Source organism: Panthera pardus, unplaced genomic scaffold (assembly GCF_024362965.1).
Source record: "Panthera pardus isolate Hobbes unplaced genomic scaffold, ASM2436296v1 HiC_scaffold_26, whole genome shotgun sequence".
Taxonomy (NCBI): Eukaryota; Metazoa; Chordata; class Mammalia; order Carnivora; family Felidae; genus Panthera; species Panthera pardus.
Window position 1 is genome coordinate 15,705,065 of NW_026526832.1, and position 22,018 is coordinate 15,727,082.

Sequence of the window (22,018 nt, forward strand, 5' to 3'; positions counted from 1 at the left end):
CACCCAAAAGGTTCAAGGTGAAGAGGTGAGACTCAGTAGGTCCCAGAATAGATCAAAGTCTCTTTCAGGCGGGATGGTTTTATTGCATACCCAGCCGGGGTGATGTGAGGGCTGCCCCACATGCTCAGCCTTTGAGGTGACAGATTCACCGGCTCAGTGAGACCACAGGGTTGGGAGCCTAGAAGAGCATGCCAGGAAGACCCTGCAGTCAAGAAAAATCTCCAGGATCGGTGAGCAGTGGGACCCCAGTCCCAGGGAATACTTGGGTGCTGTCTGATGGGACTCTGATACCTTTCTTCTGTGCAGTGGGGATGATCCCATTCTCTGCCTTCTGGAGTGCAGTGCAGCCTTTTTTGGAGGCAGAGGTTGTGTGGGTCTGCTGCCTCCTTGGGTTGAGGGGCTTGAGCCTATGTGGGTTGATGACTGGCTCTGCACATGCATTTCCCAGCGGCCCAGCAAAGACACTTCTGTGAGTTCATGTTCCTTAACCCTTGACCATCCAGTGGGGCTGAGCGGGACCAAGCTGGGCTGTGGAGAAGGGGGCTGCGGGGCTTGCACGGTGATGCTTTCCAAGTATGATCGTTTCCAGAACAAGATCGTGTATCCTTTGCCAGCTGGCTGATTGTCCATGCAAGGACTGTGATGCAGGGGTCAGGTTGTGAGTGCGTGTGTGCATGTGTGTGTGTGCATGCACACGAGACCTTTCTTGATGTTTATTTAGTTTTGAGACAGAGAGAGACAGAGCATGAAGGTTGAGGGGCAGAGAGAGAGGGAGACACAGAATCCGAAGCAGGCTCCAGGCTTGAGCTGTCAGCACAGAGCCGGACGTGGGACTCAAACTCACAAACTACAAGATCATAACCTGAGCCAAAGTCAGAGGCTTAACTGACTGAGCCACCCAGGCTCTCCTGAGACCTTTCTAAGATCCAGATTAATTTCCCATCCCACGAAATGCTTTACTTGGTCTCAACTGCCTATGGGATAAAGTCCAATCACTGTGCTTAGCACTCATGGCCCATAGAGGAAGGTGTGCCCCACCTTGCCTCTCCAGTTTTCTCCCTTCGTTGGACCAGCATCCCACCCTTGGGACAACTGTGGACTCCTAACACTCTCTTCCCGCTGATTTCCTGGTCTTTGCATAAGTTGTCATCCAAGTCTTAGAGTGCCCTTTTTCTAGGCCTTCTCTAGTTGGCTAACTCTTGCTAGGTCTTTCAGACTGGGTAAAATAATACCTCCTCCGGGAAGCCTTCCTTGACCTCCTAAGGTTGGGTTGGGTAACCCTTGTCTGTGCAGGTCCCACAGCGCCCTGTGCTCAGCCCTCCTGAAACGCTTACTATAAACTCTTTAGATTGCATCTTTATGCTGGCTTCTATTTTCCTGAGTTGACCACAGACTTCTAAAGAGCATCGTACACACCTCCATTTCCTCAGCCCCCAGCAGAATGCCTGGCATGTGACTGGCCCTCAGTAACTGATGTTGAGTAAATGGATGAGGGGTTCATAGAAAAATGGATATCAGGAAGCTCTGTGTAAGGGGCTGGTGTCTCATGTTCCCCGGGGACTGCCCCTCCCTGTTCCCCACAGAGCATGGGAGAAAAGGAGGTAGCTGAGAGCTGGGGAGCAAAAGGGACTGGAGCTTCTGAAACTGGAGAGGCTTCGGAAGGGCCCTACAGAGAGAGAGCATACACTGTGCCTGGAACCTGTGGCAACTTCCTCTTGACTCAGCCTCCAGGGTCGGGCTAAGAGGTGACTGCGGGTAACCCTGGCGCCCGTACTCCAGCTCGGAGGCCTAGGATGCACTGATGCATGCTCCATAGGACCCTGCAGGGGCTCGTGTCTCCCCGGGGCATGGCAGGGGGGGGGGGCTTCCTTTGTTGCTAGCCCAGAGTCCTGGGTGGAGACTTGAGGACAGCGGTGGAAGAGGCCAGAATGTAACGTAGAGTGAGGAGTAATGACACAAAGCGTCTCTAAGTCTCTGATGGCCTGTGTGGACAATGAAATGACCTTAATCTGGGGCTCCAGCCACTTTTCTGCCAATGCCTGCCTGGCCCCCATCTGCTCTTTGCATCATGTTGCCGTGACGACTGTGGAAGGAATAGGAAGCACCAAGTCGAGGCTGCATCCTGTGCAGGTAACTGGAGGAAACAGAAGCTCAGCCAAGGGCTACAGACTTGCTTTGGAATGTGAGGCTGAGTGTTACTGCCTGGCCGGGAGGTGCTGTGGCCCGGCCACCTCTCCATCTCCTCTGGGGGTGATGAGGTGGAAAGACGAGGCCTCAGGCCTAAAGCTCCCTCCTGGGACCATTGCATGACCCCAAGGGAACCACGAGGTCAACCAGATCTGGTGGCCAGGGCAGTCGGGTCATGCCAGAGCTCGAAGGGGAAAGGGGCGATGGATCTCCCCACCCAGCCCCCTGAGTGTGCTTAGGGAACCTCTGTCATCTCATATTCAAGATTCCAAAAGCTCTGTGCTCTTGATTAAGAAGCCTGCCTATTCCCTGCTCCCTCGAATGGTAATTCCATGGCTCCTCTCATGTCCTGCCTGCAGAAAATACAGATGTGAACTACAATGCCTCTATCGTCACTAACATGGAGGTTAGGATGGGCTTAAGAAGAGAATAGAGGCATCTGAATGTCTGACCGAGGCTTTTTTCCTGATGGTATCAGGCCACCTGGCAGTGGATGGAAATTAGGTACAAAGAGTGGACAGTAATCTGAGAGGTTTTGTGGAGAGAATCCAATGCTTTGGGGCAACGTGGAAAGAAATGATAGCAGAGCGCTGTGGGAAGGGAAGGCCCTTGTCCCCAGAGTGTGGGGAAACTGATGCAGGGGTCTTCTGGACATTATAGTCACAGAAGGTACCAGAGGCAGGCCCACTGGCCATTTGAGGAGACATGTTGCTCAGATCGTGCCTTTCTTGGGCACTTTTACGTGAATGTGGGGTCAGGGCCTCTGGCTGAGCAAGCTGGCTGCATTCTAGGGGAGGCGTGAAATTTTATTTTGAGCTTAAATTTCTTTGAAAGCAGATGAAAGAACAGTTTAAACACAGGGATCATGTCTGAATAATCAGCCAAAACCCTCATTTCCAATGGTACAGGTTCTTATTCCCAATGCACTTATTTTGGCCCCAAGTTGTTGTAGAGCCAGATTTCACTCCTGCTTTTCCACTGGCTTTTCTCTTGTGGTTCCTATGACACTACGCTTTGTTCGAATTCTTCCTACTTCCAAGTTGGTGCCCTGTGCTGGCTCCCTGCCGGTGGAGGTCCTGATTACTGCAATGTCCTCCTGGCTGGGGCCTGGGCCCTTCTCCTCTTGCCCTGCACACTCCCCCTAGGCAAGTTCATACCATCTACGTGTGCACAGCACTCACATTTATATCTTCAGCTTTGACCTCTCCTCACAGGTTAGTTTCATATTTCCAACTGCCTACTTGACACCACTATGTGAATGTCTAATCTCAAACTTGACAAATCCTATTTGGCCCCTGACTTCTTTCTTCCCCAGTCTTCCTCCCTCTGAATCAATGGCAAAAGCATCTGCCCACTTGCTCAAGACAAGACCTAGGAGTCACCTGTGACTCCTTCTCTCCTGTATCACACCCAATCCATCCAGAAGTGGTGTCTACTTGACTCCCAAAGCCTACAATGGCTTCTTCATCTTCTGTCAGTTTCCCCAATTACTGCCTGGTCCGAGTCACATTCCCTCTTGCCTGGACCATTGTTGTGTCCTGGTTCCTGTTTCTACTCTTGTCCCCTGGAAACCATTACGTAGCCAGAGCTAGAATGATTCTTAACAAACATAATTAGATCCTATATACTCTTCCCTAATCCAAATCAGGTCATTAAATTCAACTTCCAAGTCACGTCTTGAGAGTGGCTGTTTCTGACCCCTCCAAGTAAGCCACTGGTCACTCCGGGTCCTGTCAGCTTATACTAATTCTCTACATAGCATTGGCCTCCACCTGGAATTTTCTTGTCTCTTTTGTCAGTTTCCCTACTAACTTCATGAGACTGGAGACCTCGTCTCTCTTCATTGCTCTGTCTCCAGTGCCTTACCATGTGTGGCACGTACTAAGCTCTCAGTAAATATTTATAAAATGGATGAACATATATGCCAGGCACTGGAAATGCAATATTTTAGCAATTTTATTTAACATAAGTCCCAGGAGAGACTCTGAAAAGACAATAATAATGATGATGATAATAATAATAATGTAATATGGAGAATCTCCTTGAACGAAAAATCTTGCATAAAAATCTTCTATATGACACATTTCCAAATTCCTATGTCCCCACTGGACTTCAAGGGTTTCCTTCACTTAAGAATGTAGTGATATTCCAGTTTGGAAAAAAATGTGTTCATCTGTTATTTTATTATTATTATTTTTTTAATGTTTACTTATTTTTGAAAGAGAGACAGAGACACAGTGTGAGCGGGGCAGGGCAGAGAGAGAGACACACAATCTGAGGCAGGCTCCAGGCTCCGAGCTGTCAGCACAGAGTCTGATGGGGTCCTCAGACTCACAAATCGTGAGATCATGACCTGAGCCGAAGTCAGAGGCTTAACTGACTGAGCCACCCCAGCACCCCATGTTCATCTCATTCTTAATAAACGCTGATTGAGGGGCGCCAGGGTGGCTCAGTTGGTTAAGCCTCTGACTTCGGCTCAGGTCATGATCTCACAGTTCTTGGGTTCGAGTCCTGTGTCGGGCTCTGTGCAGACAGCTCAGAGCCTGGAGCCTGCTTCGGATTCTGTGTGTCCCTCTCTCTCTCTGACCCTCCCCTGCTCACACTCTGTCTCTGCAGGTCTCTGAAAAGTGAATAAACATAAAAAATGTTTTTAAACTGCTAATTGATTTGGATTGCAGGCTAGTGCATTAAAAGAATATGACACAGCTCTTCCATTCACTATGTGCGATTTTGGCTAAATCTTTTAAAACTCTGGGCCTGCTTCGTCCTGTGTCCAATGCAGAGAATGGAGGGTGAGAAGTCCTTCCGGTTCTACTGGTCAGTTTTCTTTGAAGAGGCTTTTCTGTGAATAACTAGCATTGGTCGACTACCTGTTATGTGCCAAGTATGATAATGTCAAGGGTGTCATGTGAATTATGTCATTAAATCCTCACCACAGCCCCAGAGATAAGTACTAGGGTGGTCGTCATGATACAGATGAGGGGCCTGTGGCTCCCGAGAGGGTTGGTAACCTGGCCAAGGCCACAGTCAGCACTAAGACTGACTTTGTGCAGTGACTGCTACCCCACGCCACCTGTCGACGTGGACTGGCTTCAGCTGGGTCATCTAGAGAGCCTGAGAGCATTTGTGCCAATGCATATGTCTACGTGGTCTGTCCCTTTTAGGAGAGAATTGCCAAAAGCCATGGCTCCCAGTGCGGGTTCTGCACCCCTGGCATCGTCATGAGCATGTACACGCTGCTCCGGAACCAGCCTGAGCCCACCATTGAGGAGATCGAGGATGCCTTCCAAGGTACGGGCCTGGAGGCACAGCCTAAGGGGTCGAATAGCAGCTGGGGCTTTGCGGAGGTTAGGGAAGGGCCAGAGTGTCAGCCAGGAATGGGTTGGGAGATGGGACACTGCCTTTTGGAGGAAAGGCTCAGGTACCCCAGCGTGGCGGCTACGGTCTGCTGGGAGCTTAGCCCTCTCTGAGTTTGAAGAACACTCACATGGTCTGGAGACCTCCTGGGTCTCCTGCCTTAGTGTTCATCTTCCTGAGGTGTCCTTCAGCGCTCGGATGGGGTGGCACTGCCTGGTTGGCACAGGAGGAGATCATGTGGAAAATTCCACAGAGGCTAGTCACGTGGCTTCCATTCTTCTCAGCTTTTATTAGACAGGATCCTGCAAAGGCCATTTAATGAGGAAGGTGGCTGTGATTCTGAGCCTTGGGCAGGAACTGGCTTCCCACTTGGTCTTTTGTGAATGGGCCCAGAACCCTGGGCATGGTGTCTGTGCCTCTGAATTGAACAGAGAAGACTTGCGTCCTTTCACCATTTCAATTCATCATTGACTCAATCAGTTGTTTTGAGTCCTATCATATGTCAGGCACTATACAAGGTACAAGGGACACAGGGATGTCCCAGGGGATGAAAGATGGTCTCTATGCTCACGGAGTTTGCAGTCTGAATGGGAAGAGAGATTATAATGTAGTTTGATAAACTCATTGAGAAGGCCATGACCAGACACCAGGGGAGCGCTCAGAAGACACCTGATTCGGTCTGGGCAGTGTAGGAAGGCTTCCTGGAAGAAGTGATAGATGTTTTGAAGTCAGAAATACGAGGAGGAGGACAGGGTGTTCCAGGCAGAGACAACAGAATATGTAAAGTGAGTATTCAACTGAGCCAGGAGTAAAGTCACAAGCCCCTCACCTGCCCCCGGTGCCTGTGCTGACAATGCAGCTTTGTCCCTTGGCCCACAGGAAACCTGTGTCGCTGCACGGGCTACAGACCCATCCTCCAGGGCTTCCGGACCTTCGCCAGGGTAAGTGGGGGCTCTGGGACAGCTCCTCAAGCAGCGACACTCCAAAATCCCAGTTGGCAGGGTCCAAGGGCCCCTGGAGGAAGAGGAAAAGGGGGGATGGCCAGCTGGTAGATCTACCTGCATTGGACTCTGTTGTCTTTGTTCCGTCCACGTCAGTAGCACGAGGACTTCCCTTCCAGGGAAGGCTTGTTCCTGGAAGAAGCACGATGCCCAAGGCTAATTTCCTCCAGGGCATTTGGGTCTGACAGTGCTCTTGTGGCCCAGGTGCTGAGCCCTGGTGTTAAGTAACAACCCAGCCCACCCCGCAGCTGCGCCTCTCCTCCTTCCTCTCCCAGCTGCTTTCCGTGGTTGGCACTCTGTGGGGCCTATAAACCTGCTAATGAGATCTCCAGACAGTGTGTGAATCCCTGCAGTGTTCGTACACCTCCGAGGGAGAAGTCTGGGGCTGGCTGTGCGGGCGCTGATTACATAAACACGACACACACCTGCCATCTGCCAGGGGAGGCGGACAGAGGGCTGGCCTCTCCCTTCTTGGCTTCTCTCCCCAGCTTCTACCTGGCCCCCCAACAGGGTCGAGTTGACTCTGACCCCAATCAAACTGTCTCATCTCAATTTAATTTTGGGTTGGGGGCAGAGTCAGATGCCTTTCACTGACCTTTCGGGGTGCTACATTAGGAAAAGGATATTGTATCCAGATGACCACAAAGAGTAGAGACACAGACAGAGCCTATGGGAGGGAGGGCAGCCCACTCTGCTGAAGGCGTTTGATGACAAAGAACAAGGAGGTGCGGATTTAAATGAAAAAGATCCAAAGACTCCTCCAGTCTTGGAGTCTGCAGACCTGGGTTCAAATCCTAGTCTTTCACTTACCCGATGTATGACCCTGGGCAATTTCCTTGTTTCTCAAATGGGGATTATAATGGCACATACAATATTATAACGTTATAATAATACATATATAATTATAATAATATTATGAAATTATATAATGCCTATAATAATTCTTATAGTGTTTGTGGAAAGTACTTCTTGTAAAGCCCTTAGAACAGTGCCTGGCACATCTTAAATATTAAGTATTTCGTCTCTCACGCAATATTTGATCTACATAAATTGCTCAAGCTTCCCTGAGAGCCAAGGATTGTTAATCTCGCCCACGTATTTATTTCTTAAGAGGCTTCTCAAAGAGCTACAATCTTATCAGCCCTCCTACTTTCTGAAAAAGTGAAGGGCTCTTGAGTGTAGTAGATGGTTATGTCCCTTCTCAGGGTTGGAGTTTTATCATCGTTGAAATGGTCCTCGACCAGCTGCCAGGCGGTGTAGAGCTGAGTGGCCTGAGCTCCCCAAATGACTCGCACACAGGGTGTGCTCAGAAGCTCATGCACACCAGTCGTTGGAGACCCCTGTCCCCAAGGTCTTATTCAGAGCCTTTGAACTCTGACTTTACCCACCGTTCTAACAAACCTGCCTACCTCATTTTCATGCCCATAGCACACATTAGGTAAGTGAGGAGGATTTGCCGGAAGGAGGCACACTGTTCACAGCAAGAAATGGCACTGTCCATCTAGCAGCAGGGAAGGAAATGGAGGAACAGTAAAACGAGCACAAGCCTAGTAGTCTAGTACGCTGAGAAAAGGAGAAATCTCTCCAGGGGAGAAAAACCCAGCCTTATCCAACCTCATTGACATTAGACATTGAGGGAGTGACACATTATTGTACATCCCAGTAATTTATGTCATGGCCATGGCAATGGATTATCAAGAAGAACAATGTCAGGAAGAATGAACTGACACTTCATCCGGAAAGGGTACTTTGGTGAAATATATCCTTCCCCCGCCAAGCACCAGGTGAGCGAGGCCGATGGCTTGCTGTATGCAGGTTCCCTCGCTTTGGTTAGGGCCTGGTGATTCTCCTGCATCACCCCTCTCCAGGAAGACAGCTGAGAAGAGACACTACAGGGACATTTATTTCTTCCAGAGGAAAAGGCAAGGCCGTGGTGGGAGGGTCCAGAGGAGACAGCACTGTGACGTCCAAGGCAAGGCTGTGAGTGCAGAAGGTGGCTGTGCACGGGGCAGCACGTGCAGGGACTGAGGCCAGGGCAGGGTTCTCTGTTGGTGACAGGTCTAACAGCACTTTCTTAAAGGCCATACTTTCAGCCTCCGTGGCCCTTTGGGGACTTTCCTGGGCCCACTAGTGGGGTGTGACTCATCCCTTGGGAACTGGCAGCATGGAATGGTGTTTCCCATGATTCAAGTGCAGAAGGGCCACCCCAGACCTGCTGCTGTAGGAACTGGCTGCCTTGGAGGGGTGCCCGGGGCAATGTCTGGGAATTTCTCCCACCTTTGTCTCTGAGCATGATTCCATGATTCTAGAGTGTCTCCCAGGTCCTGAGCTGAGACTCCCGTCTTCTCAGGATGGATCACTCAGGTGGACCCACCCCTTCCCCACCCTCATTTCCTTCGTTCTGGGAGCTCTACCCTGTGCTCTGCCCCTGGCACCCTGAAAGATCTTGAGCTAGTCTTTCCCCAGGGAGATGGGTCATCAGACCTGTACCCATCCTCAAGCATAGGATCACAGTGAGGAAGGAAGTATGTCTAGCTTTCGTGAGGTCATCTGGCACACTGGCTGGACACCTCTTTGAACCCAACACTGGGCCCAGACATGCTTTGAAGGAGCTCCACAAGACCCCAGCCTGGAAAGAGGCCATCCGGGCCCCCTCAGAGCTTGACTGATGTAGAAGTAGAGGCTCTTGGGGGCCCAGAGAATAAAGGGAGAAAATGGAGCTAAAGATATGTTTTGGTAGAGTAGGACTTAGCTTTAATAGAGACATTTTCTCAAAATTTCCTGGTGCTTCCAGGAGAGATCTTACTTGTCTAGTCATGAGTGACTTAGTCTCCATCAACCAAGAAAGGGAGAGTGGTTAGAGCAGAGGTCTTCCGTCTGCGCAGAGGTCAGTGGAATGGGAGCGGCTGGCGGCTGTTTCTACTGATGCTGGCACAGCAGCAGGCCTCAATTTCGTTGAGTATTCACGATCCAGCATCTGTAGCTTCTGTGCAAACTCTTTGCAAATATTTCTGTGTGAATATCTGTCATCTTTCTAGGATGGTGGGTGCTGCGGAGGAAGTGGGAACGACCTGAACTGTTGCATGAACCAGAAGACAGACCACAAGGTGAGTGGGACCTCCTTTCTCTGGAAGCCTGGGGGCCAATCTCAGATCCAAGGAGCAGCGGACTCTCTTCACAACCTCAGCAGTGCGGCCAGAAGAGGAAACGTTGATGCCCACCCTGAGTGGGGGGTGAATGTGCACATTAGCCCCGGGGCCTCTGGCAAGACCTCCTTGTTCCTGCTTCCCAGGAGCAGCACGGCCTCCCGCCAAGCCTGCTGGGGTGGGGGTGGGGAGGTGCAAACAAGCTCACTTGGACAAAGGATTGGGTAGATCATACAGATGTTTTAGAGGAGGAGATGAGGTATCACTCATCCGTTCCCTTTCCCAGCAGATCACTCTCTCGCCATCTCTATTCAACCCGGAGGAGTTCATGCCCCTGGATCCCACCCAGGAACCCATCTTCCCCCCAGAGTTGCTGGTAGGTGATGCCCCGCGGAGAGGCCCCACTAAGTCTGTGTGCCATGAGCCCCTGGAGACCCACTTTATTCATACCAATGGGGACCTTTGTGTCCTTGTCCTTTGGGTTTTCCTTTCTCCTTCTGACACTGGAGGTCAAGTCCCTCTGTCACATACTCCCAAAGGGACCCACACTTGTCGCACACATGTCACCCTGAGCACAGAGAGTGGATCCCTCCAGGACCCTGTGTAGAGTAACAGGTGCTTCAGAAGCATCTGCTGACCTGGCTACGTCGGATGTAAAAGTAAGTCCCTTAGCACCCATTCTCCTCCTTGCAAGCAGTCCATTATTTTACAAACCAACAACAAAGAAGCAAAGCTGTACTCAGAGGGCACAATGCATGGCTTGCTGCTCTGGTTTAAGGGCACTCTCACACCCACCCTCCCACCGTGACGATTCTGCTTCTTCGCTCCCACATTCATGGCAAGGAAAGAATCGTGCCTCTCTCTAAGTTCCCGAGTGCAGATTCCCTGGGGGTGTTGAGCACATGAAGACAGCCTGTTGAGTCCAATGGGACAGAAGGAAGGGCTTTGGGGCAGGCCACCGGCACACCTTTCTCTGGATCGTGCAACCTTGAACAAACTGTCAGTTTGATTTGGGGTTTCTCTCGCCCAGCCCCACGTCACCCCTCACACACTAGAACCAGCCTCTGCTGCGTTCCCTCCTGACACCCCTTCCTTTGCTACCTCGTCCCCCCCACACCTTGTCCACTGCACCTGCTGGGGACAGCGGGGGCGGGGCAGGGGGCACTGCACTGAACCTGGGCTTTTGGTCCGAACAGTTCAGGTCACCTGGTGGCAGGTGAAGGTCCCATAACCTCCTGGGTCCTCAGGTTCATCCCGCACCTGTGAAAGGTGGGGCTAACGATGCTTCCTCCCCGGAGGTCTCCTAAAGCCTAAGTGAGATCATGTGTGTGCCACGTCCTCCCTGCCTCAGTACATGCAAGTTCCCCTCCCTTCTCCCCGTACCTGGATCCTCATTCTGAATTCAGTATTGAATGGATCAGTAGAAGACTAGACCCCTTTGGGGACCTAAATTCATCAGGGAATGGCCGTAGGAAGGAGACTGTGTGGCAAGAAACTACATTTTCCAGAGGCTGAAAGATACTCCTCAGAAGCAGCTGCGTTTTGAAGGCGAGCGAGTGACCTGGATCCAGGCCTCAACCCTGCAGGAGCTGCTGGACCTCAAAGCCCAGGACCCCGAGGCCAAGCTGGTGGTGGGGAACACGGAGATCGGTGAGAGCGGGCCCGGCCTGCAGCCTGCAGGGGGCCAGTCTGCCTGGGCAACCCCACGCTGGCTGTGTGTCCTCAGGAAACTTGCTTTTCCTCCCCTGGCCCTGGTTCCCATTATATACAGGGAGGAATAACACCTCCTCAAAGGGCTGTTCTGAGTATTGGATGAGATCCTTACTGACCGCTCTCCGGAAACACGTCAGGTGCCAGCTATGTGCCGGGAACTGTGGGAGGAGCTGGGCTACCCAGATCAGTGTCTTCGTTCGTTCTCTGGAGTACCTCCCAGTGGAAGTGAGGGGGGAGCAGTGGAAGTCAAGGTTCTAGGCCAGTGACAGATGCTAGGGGTTCCAGAAATGACATTCTCTCGTCCCCCACTTTTTCTGGGGGGTGATGTGGTAAAGGGAAAGGAGAGATGTGCCAATGTGACTGTGTCTGTGTTGCCAACAACTGTGGCCACCGGCCCTGTTCCTGCTACCACCTGGGACGTTAAGCTCAGAATACATGAATGGGCCAGGGTGGCTGGGGGATGTGTAGCTCTCTTCCCCAGTGCTCGAAGGGATGGAAGCAGAGGTGCCCAGGTCGCTGCTAATGTCCATCCGTTCCTGGAGCTGGCTTGGCCCTTTTCTCCTTTGCTGGCTCCCAAGCCCAGGGAGGCTCCAAGGAGAGGATCGTGGCATAGCCAAGGTCTTAGAGGACCTCTGGTTTCGGGGCAATCGACATACTTTTAAGCCGCCACAACCATCCTGTGGGAGACTCCTGGCTGTTGTTCTGGAAAGAGTCCCTGGGTCCTGGGTTTTTGTTGGATCTGAGGACACAGAGAGGAGGGCCTGGCTTGGCTCTAAGCTAGCAAAGTACAGATGCGGCCCCGGCCCCGTGAGCACAGGTGTGGTACAGAGACCCCAGCTGTAGTAACGTGGACACGTGAGATGTGCCTCAGGTGATGTGGTCCTGAGGGTCTGCGTAGCTGTGGCCCTGGGGTCCAGGGCAGCAGGAGTTAAAGTGGAAGACGACTGTCTGGAAGAGTCTTTGATCTCCTTTGACATGTGACATGTTCCTTGTCATGGGTCACCTAACATCCTGGACCCAGTTAGATTCTAATAGAAGGGAATCCATAAACATTTCATGAGCTCCAAGTGAGAGGGAATTTCTTACGACCACTCCCTCTGCCTCACCCCTTCTCCCTTATATATACACACAGCAGTGTAACCACTGACAGCCAGGGTAGGGTGCTGGGGAAGCCGGGCATAGAGAGAACCTTGTCAAGACAGGCCACGGATGGCCTCTGTCTGCAGTCTTTATCCTGGGAACTGGTATTCAAACAGGCCAGACTCCGCAAAGCCTGGGCCACCCACCAGACACTCTGAATAGCCCCCGAGAGGGTGGGGAGGATGGGCAGACATTTCTTTTTGAACCTTCCCATCTGTAGGTCTGTGGGAGGGGCTGGGAGGTGCAGAGCTAACCAGGTCTCAGGAACAGAACAGAGGGGCGTCTGCTCACAGACCTTTCTAACTTGACAGAAGGCCGGTAGAGACGTGTGGTCCTGCAAAGTCCTGCTCAGGCAGGTGTCGGGGACCAGGAGGCAGATTTGATGTTTTCTCTCTCAGACGATTTTCCTTTTTGTCTGAATGCTAGACTTTTGTGTTATTAGGACTATTATACCCCAACTCTAAGAATTGTCTGTTTTTAGCTGTGTAATGTGGGCAAGAGCCTCACCTTCCTGTGCCTCAGTTTCTCTTTCTATAAACTGAAAATCACAGTATCTCCCAAGGCTATTGTGAGGATTTAATGAGTTAAAACATGTAAAGTGCTTACACGGGTTCCTGACATATTTTAGCATGCTGCGGCTTCATCTATTATCCCCCACCCCTGTCCCATACACAGACACACACTCAACACACAGGTTAATTCACATTTCATCTCATTTAACACTAAAAGACACGTCAGCAGGGCCTACGGTGGTTCCATGTGTGCGAACTGTGTATGACAGGATCAAGCAGGCTCTCCTTACTGAAGAGCAGAAAATCTGAAGGTGTTGAAGGTCCAAGCACAGAGTCAGAAAGCTAAATTAAAAAAAAAGGAAGCTTTTCTGGGTGATAAAAGAAATCAAAAGGCAAAAAAGAATTTCATCTCATCTGAATTCCACTAGGATTTTTGGGGGGAGGGAGAGAAAGACAAGTTTGCCGGCTGATAGTGTGGAAACTGCACTGAACCCCACATCTTATCTCCTGCACCTGCCAGTCCTAAGACACCCACAGAGCATGATGCGATTGTGAATATGTCATAGGTCCTGTGTGCGTGGTGGGAACAATGCCGAGGCCCGCCTAGTAGAAGCCTGTTAACTTCGGGTTTCTTGTTTTTCTCGAGGCATTGAGATGAAATTTAAGAATAAGCTGTTTCCTAAGATGGTCTGCCCAGCCTGGATCCCTGAGCTGAATTCAGTGGAGCATGGACCTGAGGGTAAGGAGGGGTTTGCCCTGAGCCCACGGAAGGCTGTGATGCTGCGGATGGGTCCCTTGGGAGGGGTGGCCGGTGCCAGGAGAGCCTCTCCTTTGGCTCCGCTGCCACCTGCTTCTCCTGGAGCTGCCTTGCGTGGGGAGCAGGGACCCCCTTCATTGCCTTCCTCCACTGAGCATCTGTGGCAGACTGCCAGTGGGCAAGGGGGGCTATGAGATTCTCCACAGTCATTCTCAATCCTGGCTCCACATTAGAATCGCTCACAGGGGGAGGGGTTCAGTGCTGGGAGATCTTGGGCACTTTCAAAAAAAAACAGGACTTCTCCCTCAGAGATCTGATTTTATTGAGACGAGAACCACTGGTTTAGAGAAGAGAGCATTCTGGTTGTAGGATCAAGAGGGCTGTGGTTCAGTCCTGGCTGGTGTATTAGCTGGGTGGCATGGGGCAAGTCACTTCACCTCTCTGGGCATTAATTTCCTCATCCTTATAAGGATGTGAGAGCTGGTTCATCGTCACTCAGGTACCAGTAAAGCATCGTAGGGGCTGTGTGTCCAAATGTTTTCTGAACTGTGAAGGGAATCGCTGTTTTTCTGCGCATGTGTTCCCAGGTATCTCCTTCGGAGCCTCGTGTCCCTTGAGCTTTGTGGAAAAGACACTGCTCGATGCAGTCGCCAACCTTCCTGCCCACCAAACAGAGGTGTTCAAAGGTGTTTTGGAGCAGCTGCGCTGGTTTGCTGGCAAGCAGGTCAAGTCTGTGGCGGTGAGTCCCTGTTCAGGAGCCCTCAAGGCTGAGGTCATGGGGCCTTTTGTCACAAGGCAGATGCGCTAGTCTGTCCTCTGCTGAAGATCTGGTGTGCCCCAAACTCTAGTGCTTAGAACTTGTGGGGTGTTTGTTAAAAATGCAGTTTCCTGGGCACTGCTCTCAGAGATTCCGACTCAGTAGGGCTGGGATGGAGCCCCAAAGGTGCTTCTGGGGAAGGGGGCCTACGGGTCACTCTTGGAAGCACATGCTGTGTGCCTCAGTCTTTACCCCTGAGGTTGGCAAGATGGAGCCTCCTGCCCACCTTGTTCCTGAACTTGGCCGAAGCTATCAGCAAGTGGTTGAGAGATTGAGCCAAATGTAGTCTTGGACTACCTTTCATCGTTGGGGGGAGAGCCAGAGGTAGACACCCCCAGAGAGGAGGGAGGGGTCCAGCTGTTGACTGTTCACAACTAAACTCCAGACTAGCCCCCAGGTTCCCCATTTGCTAGCGGCATTCACACACCCAGGACCATTGGCGGCTCACAACAGCTGACGGTGTAGGGTTGGCGGGGGTGGGGGTGGGGGAAGGAAAGCCACCCCGTCCATTCTATTTTGTTGTTTTCAATTAGAACAAAACCCAAAGGAAACAGCCCCCACCCCGTTCCCTCACCCTACCCCAAGCACCTGACACCTCTGATTGTGGCTGAGTAGACAGAAGCTCAGAAAGCTCCACTAAATTCTCCAGCTGGGTGGGGATCTACTTCCAGGAAGTATTTGCTTGCATCATGTGATAAACCACCTCAACCCTTTCAGAACAAGTTTGGATGAAATTGAGCAGATTTCAAGGAGCTGACCCACATTACCGACGAGTAAATTTTAGAGCTGAGATCCAATCCCAAGTGTTCGGATCTCAGGTTTTGCACGTGGTTCTGGATGCTTGAGTTCCGCCGGTCTTGTGCCTTCAGTGAGCAGGTGTCCCCCACCTGCCCTGTGTTCTGCAGCCTGCTGTGAGAGCAAGGTTTTCCTGGGTGGGCTGGGCTCTCACGCACACTCTCTGCTTGTTCTAGTCCATCGGAGGGAACATCATCACCGCCAGCCCCATCTCTGACCTCAACCCTGTGTTCATGGCCAGTGGGGCCAAGCTGACCATCGTGTCCACAGGTGAGAGCTACGTCATGCAGAAGTCAGGAAAGAGGGCCCCACGGGGGAGAAGGCTCACAAGATAGGTGACTTTTTGGAGAGACAGGGCCCACAATTCAATGACCCAGCCGTCCTAAGGTTTGGATCCCTGGGAACTGCAAGGGAGATATACCCAGATTGGGGGCCAGGAGAGCCAGACCATTTCCTTATTAAGAATTCCCAACAGGATCTGTCACCTAGAAGCCTTACCTAGTAGTGTGCTAGAGCCAGAATGCACTGGCTCACCACAGCCCACAGCTGGATTTTCAGGGAGTCTGTGAGTGTTTGATAGACATGGCCATTATTAAAAATTGAATTGTAGAAACTTACAATAAAATAAATTACATTAAAAATAAAGGTAATAAGTGCTCAAAATTCATCACGTCCTAATATTTGAGTTTATTTTACTATTGCCCATGCCCTTAGAGTTATTCCCATCTGTTATATCTGTAGAGTGGAAATGCTAAGTAATGATATGCTGCTATGCACCGTCCTTGTTGGAGGGTCCTCGAGACCATCCCAGTTTTGATGACTCCTAGGAAGTCAGGGAGGACTCCCAGGACTCAGCCTATCGTCATACTTATGGCTATGACTTATTAAGTGGGAGGACACAAAGTAAACTTGGCAAAGTGAGGAGGGACCTGGGGCACAGTCTGGAGGAATCCAGGCACAAGCTTCCAGAGACTTCTCCCGGTGGCATCACACAGGACACACATCATTCCCTCAGTCACAAGCTGCATTGTGATAACGCACGTGAAGTGTTGTCTGCCGGGGAAGCTCGTCAGAGACTGAACAGCTAGGGCTTTTTGGGGGGTTGTTTGCGTAGCCCTTCTTGGCAGGTACCAAAAGCCCAGGCACCCAGACAGAAAGCAGATGTTCAGCATAAACCACGCTGTTTGTATGAACAGTTTAGACACAGTCAGTCGTCTTACCGGGGAATCTGCTGAAATGCAAGTTCCCAGAAGACAGCCATGGCCAACCATTGTAGGCAGTCCTTTCAGAGGACAGCAGGTGTGTCGTGTCAACTCTTTGCCACCCTCTTTCCAACTTCATGTTCACTGATGTCACTCCGGGAGCCTGAAATTGGCTATGGTGGGAGTATTGATACCATAGAAATTAGCAAGTACTGCAAATCTGGACTCCCTCCGCCCACACATAGTCCATTGTTAAACATTCACCAGCACATCCCTGCGTAAGGATTTTAGATGGAGGACCTTGGCCCTAATTGTGCCAGCACTGCCCTCTGACTGTGGGTACCAGAGACCAGGATGGGGAATTTACCGGTGCCTCGTTCTCTGCTTTCTCACACTGGCTGCTCTGCATCCGGCCTGTGTACAGGCACCAGGAGGACGGTTCGGATGGATCACACCTTCTTCCCCGCGTACAGAAAGACCCTGCTAGCTCCGGAGGAGATACTGCTTTCCATCGAGATCCCCTACAGCAGGGAGGTGAGCTGCTCAGGAGCGTCCCATGTCACTCTTACCGCAGCGAGGCTCCAGACAAGAGACCAGAGTCTGCCTCGGGGACCAAGCTCAGCATCTCTCAACTTTAACAAAGTCTCTGAACACTGCCTTTCACCAGCCATAGTGTTCTCTGGGCAATGAAGAGCTTCAGGGCAGGGAAGAGGGCATTCCATGGACTCATGGCACGTGATCCTGGGCAAATCGTTTCAGATTTCTGAGCCTCAGCTTCCTCGTCTGTAAAACGGACACAGTGTTACCTACCCGGGAGGTTATTGTGTGGATTGAAATCAGGAATGCCTAAGATTCCAGGCCGATGTCCAGAAACCAGTGGGGATCTCCATCTGGTAGCTAGCAACATGATTTCAAGAGCACATCCAGCCACTGAGCACTTCTGCCCCAGGTCAGAGGAGACTGGGGCTTGCACGCTGAGTGGAGGGGCTGCCCGTGGGTCAGGCCCACACATGTTGATGAGGTGTTTATTTGCTGACCTTGCTCTGAGTTGGCGTGGTTGCATTTCTGCTCATGGGAGTTTTTCTGTCCTGTTGAGGCAAGTCTGGGCACTTCTGGCTGCCTCGCTGTTGTTCCTGGGGGCTCGTGGTGGCGTCACCAGGTGCCTTTCTCTCCTCCCTCACCAGCTACACATTCCATAATGGGCCGTGTAGAAAAGTGATCTGTGTGAGGCTGGGAAAGCAGCTGTGATGGAGAGTATTAGGAGTTTTACCCAGGTAGCGCTTGAGCGCGCGTTACGAGGCATGTTCGCCCTTGCTAATTTTGGCCCCCTTAATGAGAATGCTAATTAAATTAGAGCCATGATGTCCCTGAGGTGGTTTCTTACTGATTTTCTAGCTTGTCCTTATAGACCATTTTGAGCAGTGATTCCCAGACTTTTTGTATTTCACAGATCAGTAAATTTTCCTCTTTTTAATTATGAGTTGGAGAAGGGAGGAGGGAACAGGCATACAAGAGTCCAGTTTTTATTTTGCCAGATAGGGACATTAGCCAAAAACATTTCATAGGGGCGCCTGGGTGGCTCAGTCAGCTAAGCTTCTGACTTCAGCTCAGGTCACGATCTCATGGTTCGTGAGTGCAAGCCCCACATTGGGCTCTCTGCTGTCAGCACAGAGCCCGCTTCAGATCTTCTGTCCCTCTCTCTCTGTCTCTGTCCCTCCTCTGCTCATTCTGTCTCTCTCTCAAAAATAAATAAATACACTGAAGAAAATCTTTAAAAACAAAAACCATGTCATGACAGAAAGGAGATTTTAATACCCAGAAGTAGGGAGGATTTCTCAAGAAAGGACAGCTGCCAATCTGACACTGACATGGCGTGGCACCCCAGTGGACACGTCACCGTGGACTGGCACAGTCCTGTTCCAGAACCAAGCGCAGACTCCAGGCTCACGGTCCCGGGGCCATGCTTGACATCGGGAATCCGGACTAGCGTCATGGTCAGGAGGAAGCCCGATGACTTCTTTGAACAGAAGCTTGTGGCCAGTGTGGGCGTCCACAGTGAGCCTCGTTGGGCTTTCTCAACAACGCTTCCCTTAAGCCTCTGCCTTTGACGTTAATCAGAATTTGCGGTGCCAGGTGGGTTCAGACCTCAAGCAGAACCTGGCCAGAAAGGGCTTGATATGAGATTGTTCTTACCTGGAAAGTGAGTCATGCGGCCCTCCTATCCTGACAGACAGGGCCTGCCTGGAGCCCAGCGGGAAATGTGTGCTCAAAGCACAAAGGCAGCTAGTGTTTCATAGTGTGGTTCATTCTTTCAGGAAGCAAGGTTTCTAACCGTGAACAATAGACCAGTGGGAGAGACAAGCTAGAGAGAGCACGTGCACAGGCGTGGGTGAGGGTGCATTTCACATTCCCGGTGGCATCTCGTTGTATCTGCTCGAGAGGCAGTTAAGCCAACAGAGGTTTGGGCACAGCCGAGAGGCTGGGTGGGCTCTGAAGCTGGGCGCCAGGATGGGAGGACTGGGGGCTGGGGGACCCCGAGCAGCCTTTGTGAACATGTCTTTCCTCCTCCCAGCTGTTGGTTGAGAGAACCCTGACTCCTTTTCCTTGACTTTGGGTGTTCCTGACCGACAGGGGAAATTTCTCCCCTTTCCTGGCTTCTGGGAGTGTTGTCCGGGCCTCGTGCTGAGCTCGGGACAGTCGGCGCTGCCCACACTTTGAGTCCCACCGGCCTCCCCTTGCGGGGTTGCCATGGCCCTGTCCCTTCACCTGCCCTTTCACCCCCATGCTTCAGCCTCACCATCTGCAGTTGTAGCAAATGCAGGGGAGAAGCAGGAACCTTTCTCTTGTTTTGCAGGGTGAGTATTTCTCAGCCTTTAAGCAGGCCTCTCGGAGAGAAGATGACATCGCCAAGGTGACCAGCGGCATGAGGGTCCTGTTCAACCCGGAAACCGCGCAGGTGAAGGAGCTGGCCCTTTGCTACGGCGGAATGCACGACAGAACCGTCTCGGCCCTCAAGACCACGCGGAAGCAGATAGCAAAGTGAGAGCTGCCGGCAGAGTGAAACGACCAGTGCCGCTCCGACTTCCGCAGTGCTGCTAGCTGCCGGGACTGCCGGCGGCGTTACTCTTGCTCCCGCTACAGCCATGACTTCCGCCCTTACCGGGGTTACCGCTGCTGCCACCCTGACTGCCGCTACCCGTAGCTCGATTCCTGGTAGCATGGCTGTTGCTGCGCTGGTTCCACCCTGCCTGCTACGGCTCCGCTGCTCTTGGTACCGCTGGGCCCGCCGTTGCTGCGGCCACGAGCGGCCACCGTTGCCATTGCTCTCACGGCTGGGCCTCTACTGCAATTACTGCGGCTGGCACTACTCACACTGGTACTGCTGCTTCTGTTGCTACTCTTCCCGCTGCTGTCACTGCTGCTGTTTCTGCCACCGTCACTCCTCGGACTAGTGTTGCCGCTGTGGCTTCCACTGCTGTTCCCAGCGATGCCACCACTGCAGTCTCTCTACCGCTGATGCTCGTATTGCGGCTCTATTCTTCCTGCGGCTCCTCCCGAGAGTACTGCCGACAGCGTTCCTGCTGCCACTGTGTGAATGCTGTTGCTGCCACCGTTGTGTGTGTCCCCACCGTGACTCTCGCCACGACTCACAGTCGTGCCTCTGCTGCTCCTCCCGCTACTAGTCACAGTGTCGCCAGCGCTGCTGCTACGGCTCTCACCACTGTTCCTCTTTCCACGACTTCTACGCCTTCTGCTTTTGCTTCTACCACAGCTGTTACTTCTGCTGCTACTGTTCCGGCCACTGCTAGTATCCCTCCTGCGGTATTGCTGCTGCCCCTCCCGCTGCTCTCTGACTGGGGCTACTCCTACTACTATGGCTAGTGTGTGGCAGCAGTTATCCCGAGCCCTTCCCCAGCGCTGGCCGAATCTTCCCGTGCCTCAGTTTCCTCATCGGTAAAGGAGTATACAGATTTTCCATGCTACACTTTTACATGCTACACTTTTACATGGAAATAAAAAGTGATCTTTCGTAAAAAGCACGGAGGACATTGCTTAGGGCGTTATAAGGACTGAATAGATTTAGTTAGTATAATTTTGTGGTCGTTTTAAAATTGTGTCTATTTTTATTTGTATTATTTCTGTATGTATATATTTATTTATATTTATTTTTATATTTTAGCGAGAGACAGAGAGAGAGAGAGAGAGAGAGAGCAAGAGCAGGGGAGAGGGACAGAGGGAGAGACAGAGAGAGACAGAGAGAGAGAGAATCTTAAGAAGTGGGGCTGATCTGAGCGGAAATGAAGAGTTGGGTGCTCAACCGACTGAGCCATCAAGGCACCCAAATTGTGTCTAGTTTTAAATTTTAGGAAACTGAGGGGTGCCCGGGTGCCTCACTCGGTTAAGTGTCTGACTTTGGCTTGATCTCAGGGTCATGATCTCAGGGTTCATGAGTTTGAGCCCGCATCGGGTCTGTGCCAACAGCGCGGAGCCTGGAGCCTGCTTCAGGTTCCTAGTGTCCCTCCCTCTCTGCCCCTCCCATGCTTGACTTGCATCTCTCTCTCTCAAAAATAGAGAAACATTAAAAAAAGGTTTTTTGAAAAAGATGAGGAAACTAAGGCTCAAGCAAGTAACTTACCTAAAGTTACACAAGTATAAGTATCCAAGCCAAATTTTGAACCAAGTTTCATATGACTACGGCCCTGTGCCTACCACCCCACACAAGTGATTCTGATGGCTGAGTAGGAGCGCTCTCCCACCTTCTGCTCTCTGGCAGTTTCTGGAACGAGGAGCTGCTGCAGAACGTGTGTGCGGGCCTGGCGGAGGAGTTGTCCCTGGCCCCCGACGCCCCTGGCGGCATGGTGGAGTTTCGGCGTACCCTCACCCTCAGCTTCTTCTTCAAGTTCTACCTGACAGTGCTTCAGAAACTGGGCATACAGAACTCGAAATATGTGAGTGTGGGGTGTGGGCAAGATACAGACTGTCTGCAGGACTTTTGTTTGGGAATTTAGGAAGCCAGTCTGAGGGAGGGGTACGGTGGACCAGGTGGTAAATTGGCTTCTCCCTTCTGACATCTAAGGACTTTGCTCCAAGGACACACGGCCCAGGGAGCCACATGGAGATGGGAACCAACGGGATGGTTGAGAGGCAGAACACTGAACTGGGCGTCAACGACTAGGGTTCTGGTCCCGACTGAATCGTTACCTCCCTTGAAACTTGAATAGGTCACAACTCTCTTTAAGTCTCAGTTGGGAAATCTGCTGATCTGGGTGGTAGACCAGATGATCCTTTTGACAGGCTAGCTGTTTCAACTGTGGTTTTGTACTTAGAATGGAACGTGGAGTGAGATGAGAAGGTAGAGGGTGGAATGAGAATGTAACGGGTGCCGCTACA

The 22,018-nt window shown here is 51.6% G+C and overlaps 1 protein-coding gene across 2 annotated transcripts in view; it reads left to right on the forward strand.

Moving 5' to 3' along the window:
- The window catches only part of LOC109261405 (xanthine dehydrogenase/oxidase), a 57,586-nt gene that overhangs the window by 7,875 nt on the left and 27,693 nt on the right, over window positions 1–22,018 (forward strand). The window contains exons 3-15 of one of the 2 annotated variants that reach the window (XM_053891029.1): window positions 504–600; window positions 2,022–2,130; window positions 5,352–5,478; window positions 6,424–6,485; window positions 9,584–9,652; window positions 9,978–10,067; window positions 11,200–11,341; window positions 13,703–13,795; window positions 14,401–14,552; window positions 15,602–15,695; window positions 17,052–17,161; window positions 19,482–19,666; window positions 21,402–21,576. In XM_053891029.1, coding sequence (XP_053747004.1) covers window positions 504–600; window positions 2,022–2,130; window positions 5,352–5,478; window positions 6,424–6,485; window positions 9,584–9,652; window positions 9,978–10,067; window positions 11,200–11,341; window positions 13,703–13,795; window positions 14,401–14,552; window positions 15,602–15,695; window positions 17,052–17,161; window positions 19,482–19,666; window positions 21,402–21,576 — 1,505 coding nt within the window. The remainder of the gene's footprint in view (window positions 1–503; window positions 601–2,021; window positions 2,131–5,351; window positions 5,479–6,423; window positions 6,486–9,583; window positions 9,653–9,977; window positions 10,068–11,199; window positions 11,342–13,702; window positions 13,796–14,400; window positions 14,553–15,601; window positions 15,696–17,051; window positions 17,162–19,481; window positions 19,667–21,401; window positions 21,577–22,018) is intronic. The other variant, XM_053891030.1, reaches the window with a different exon arrangement.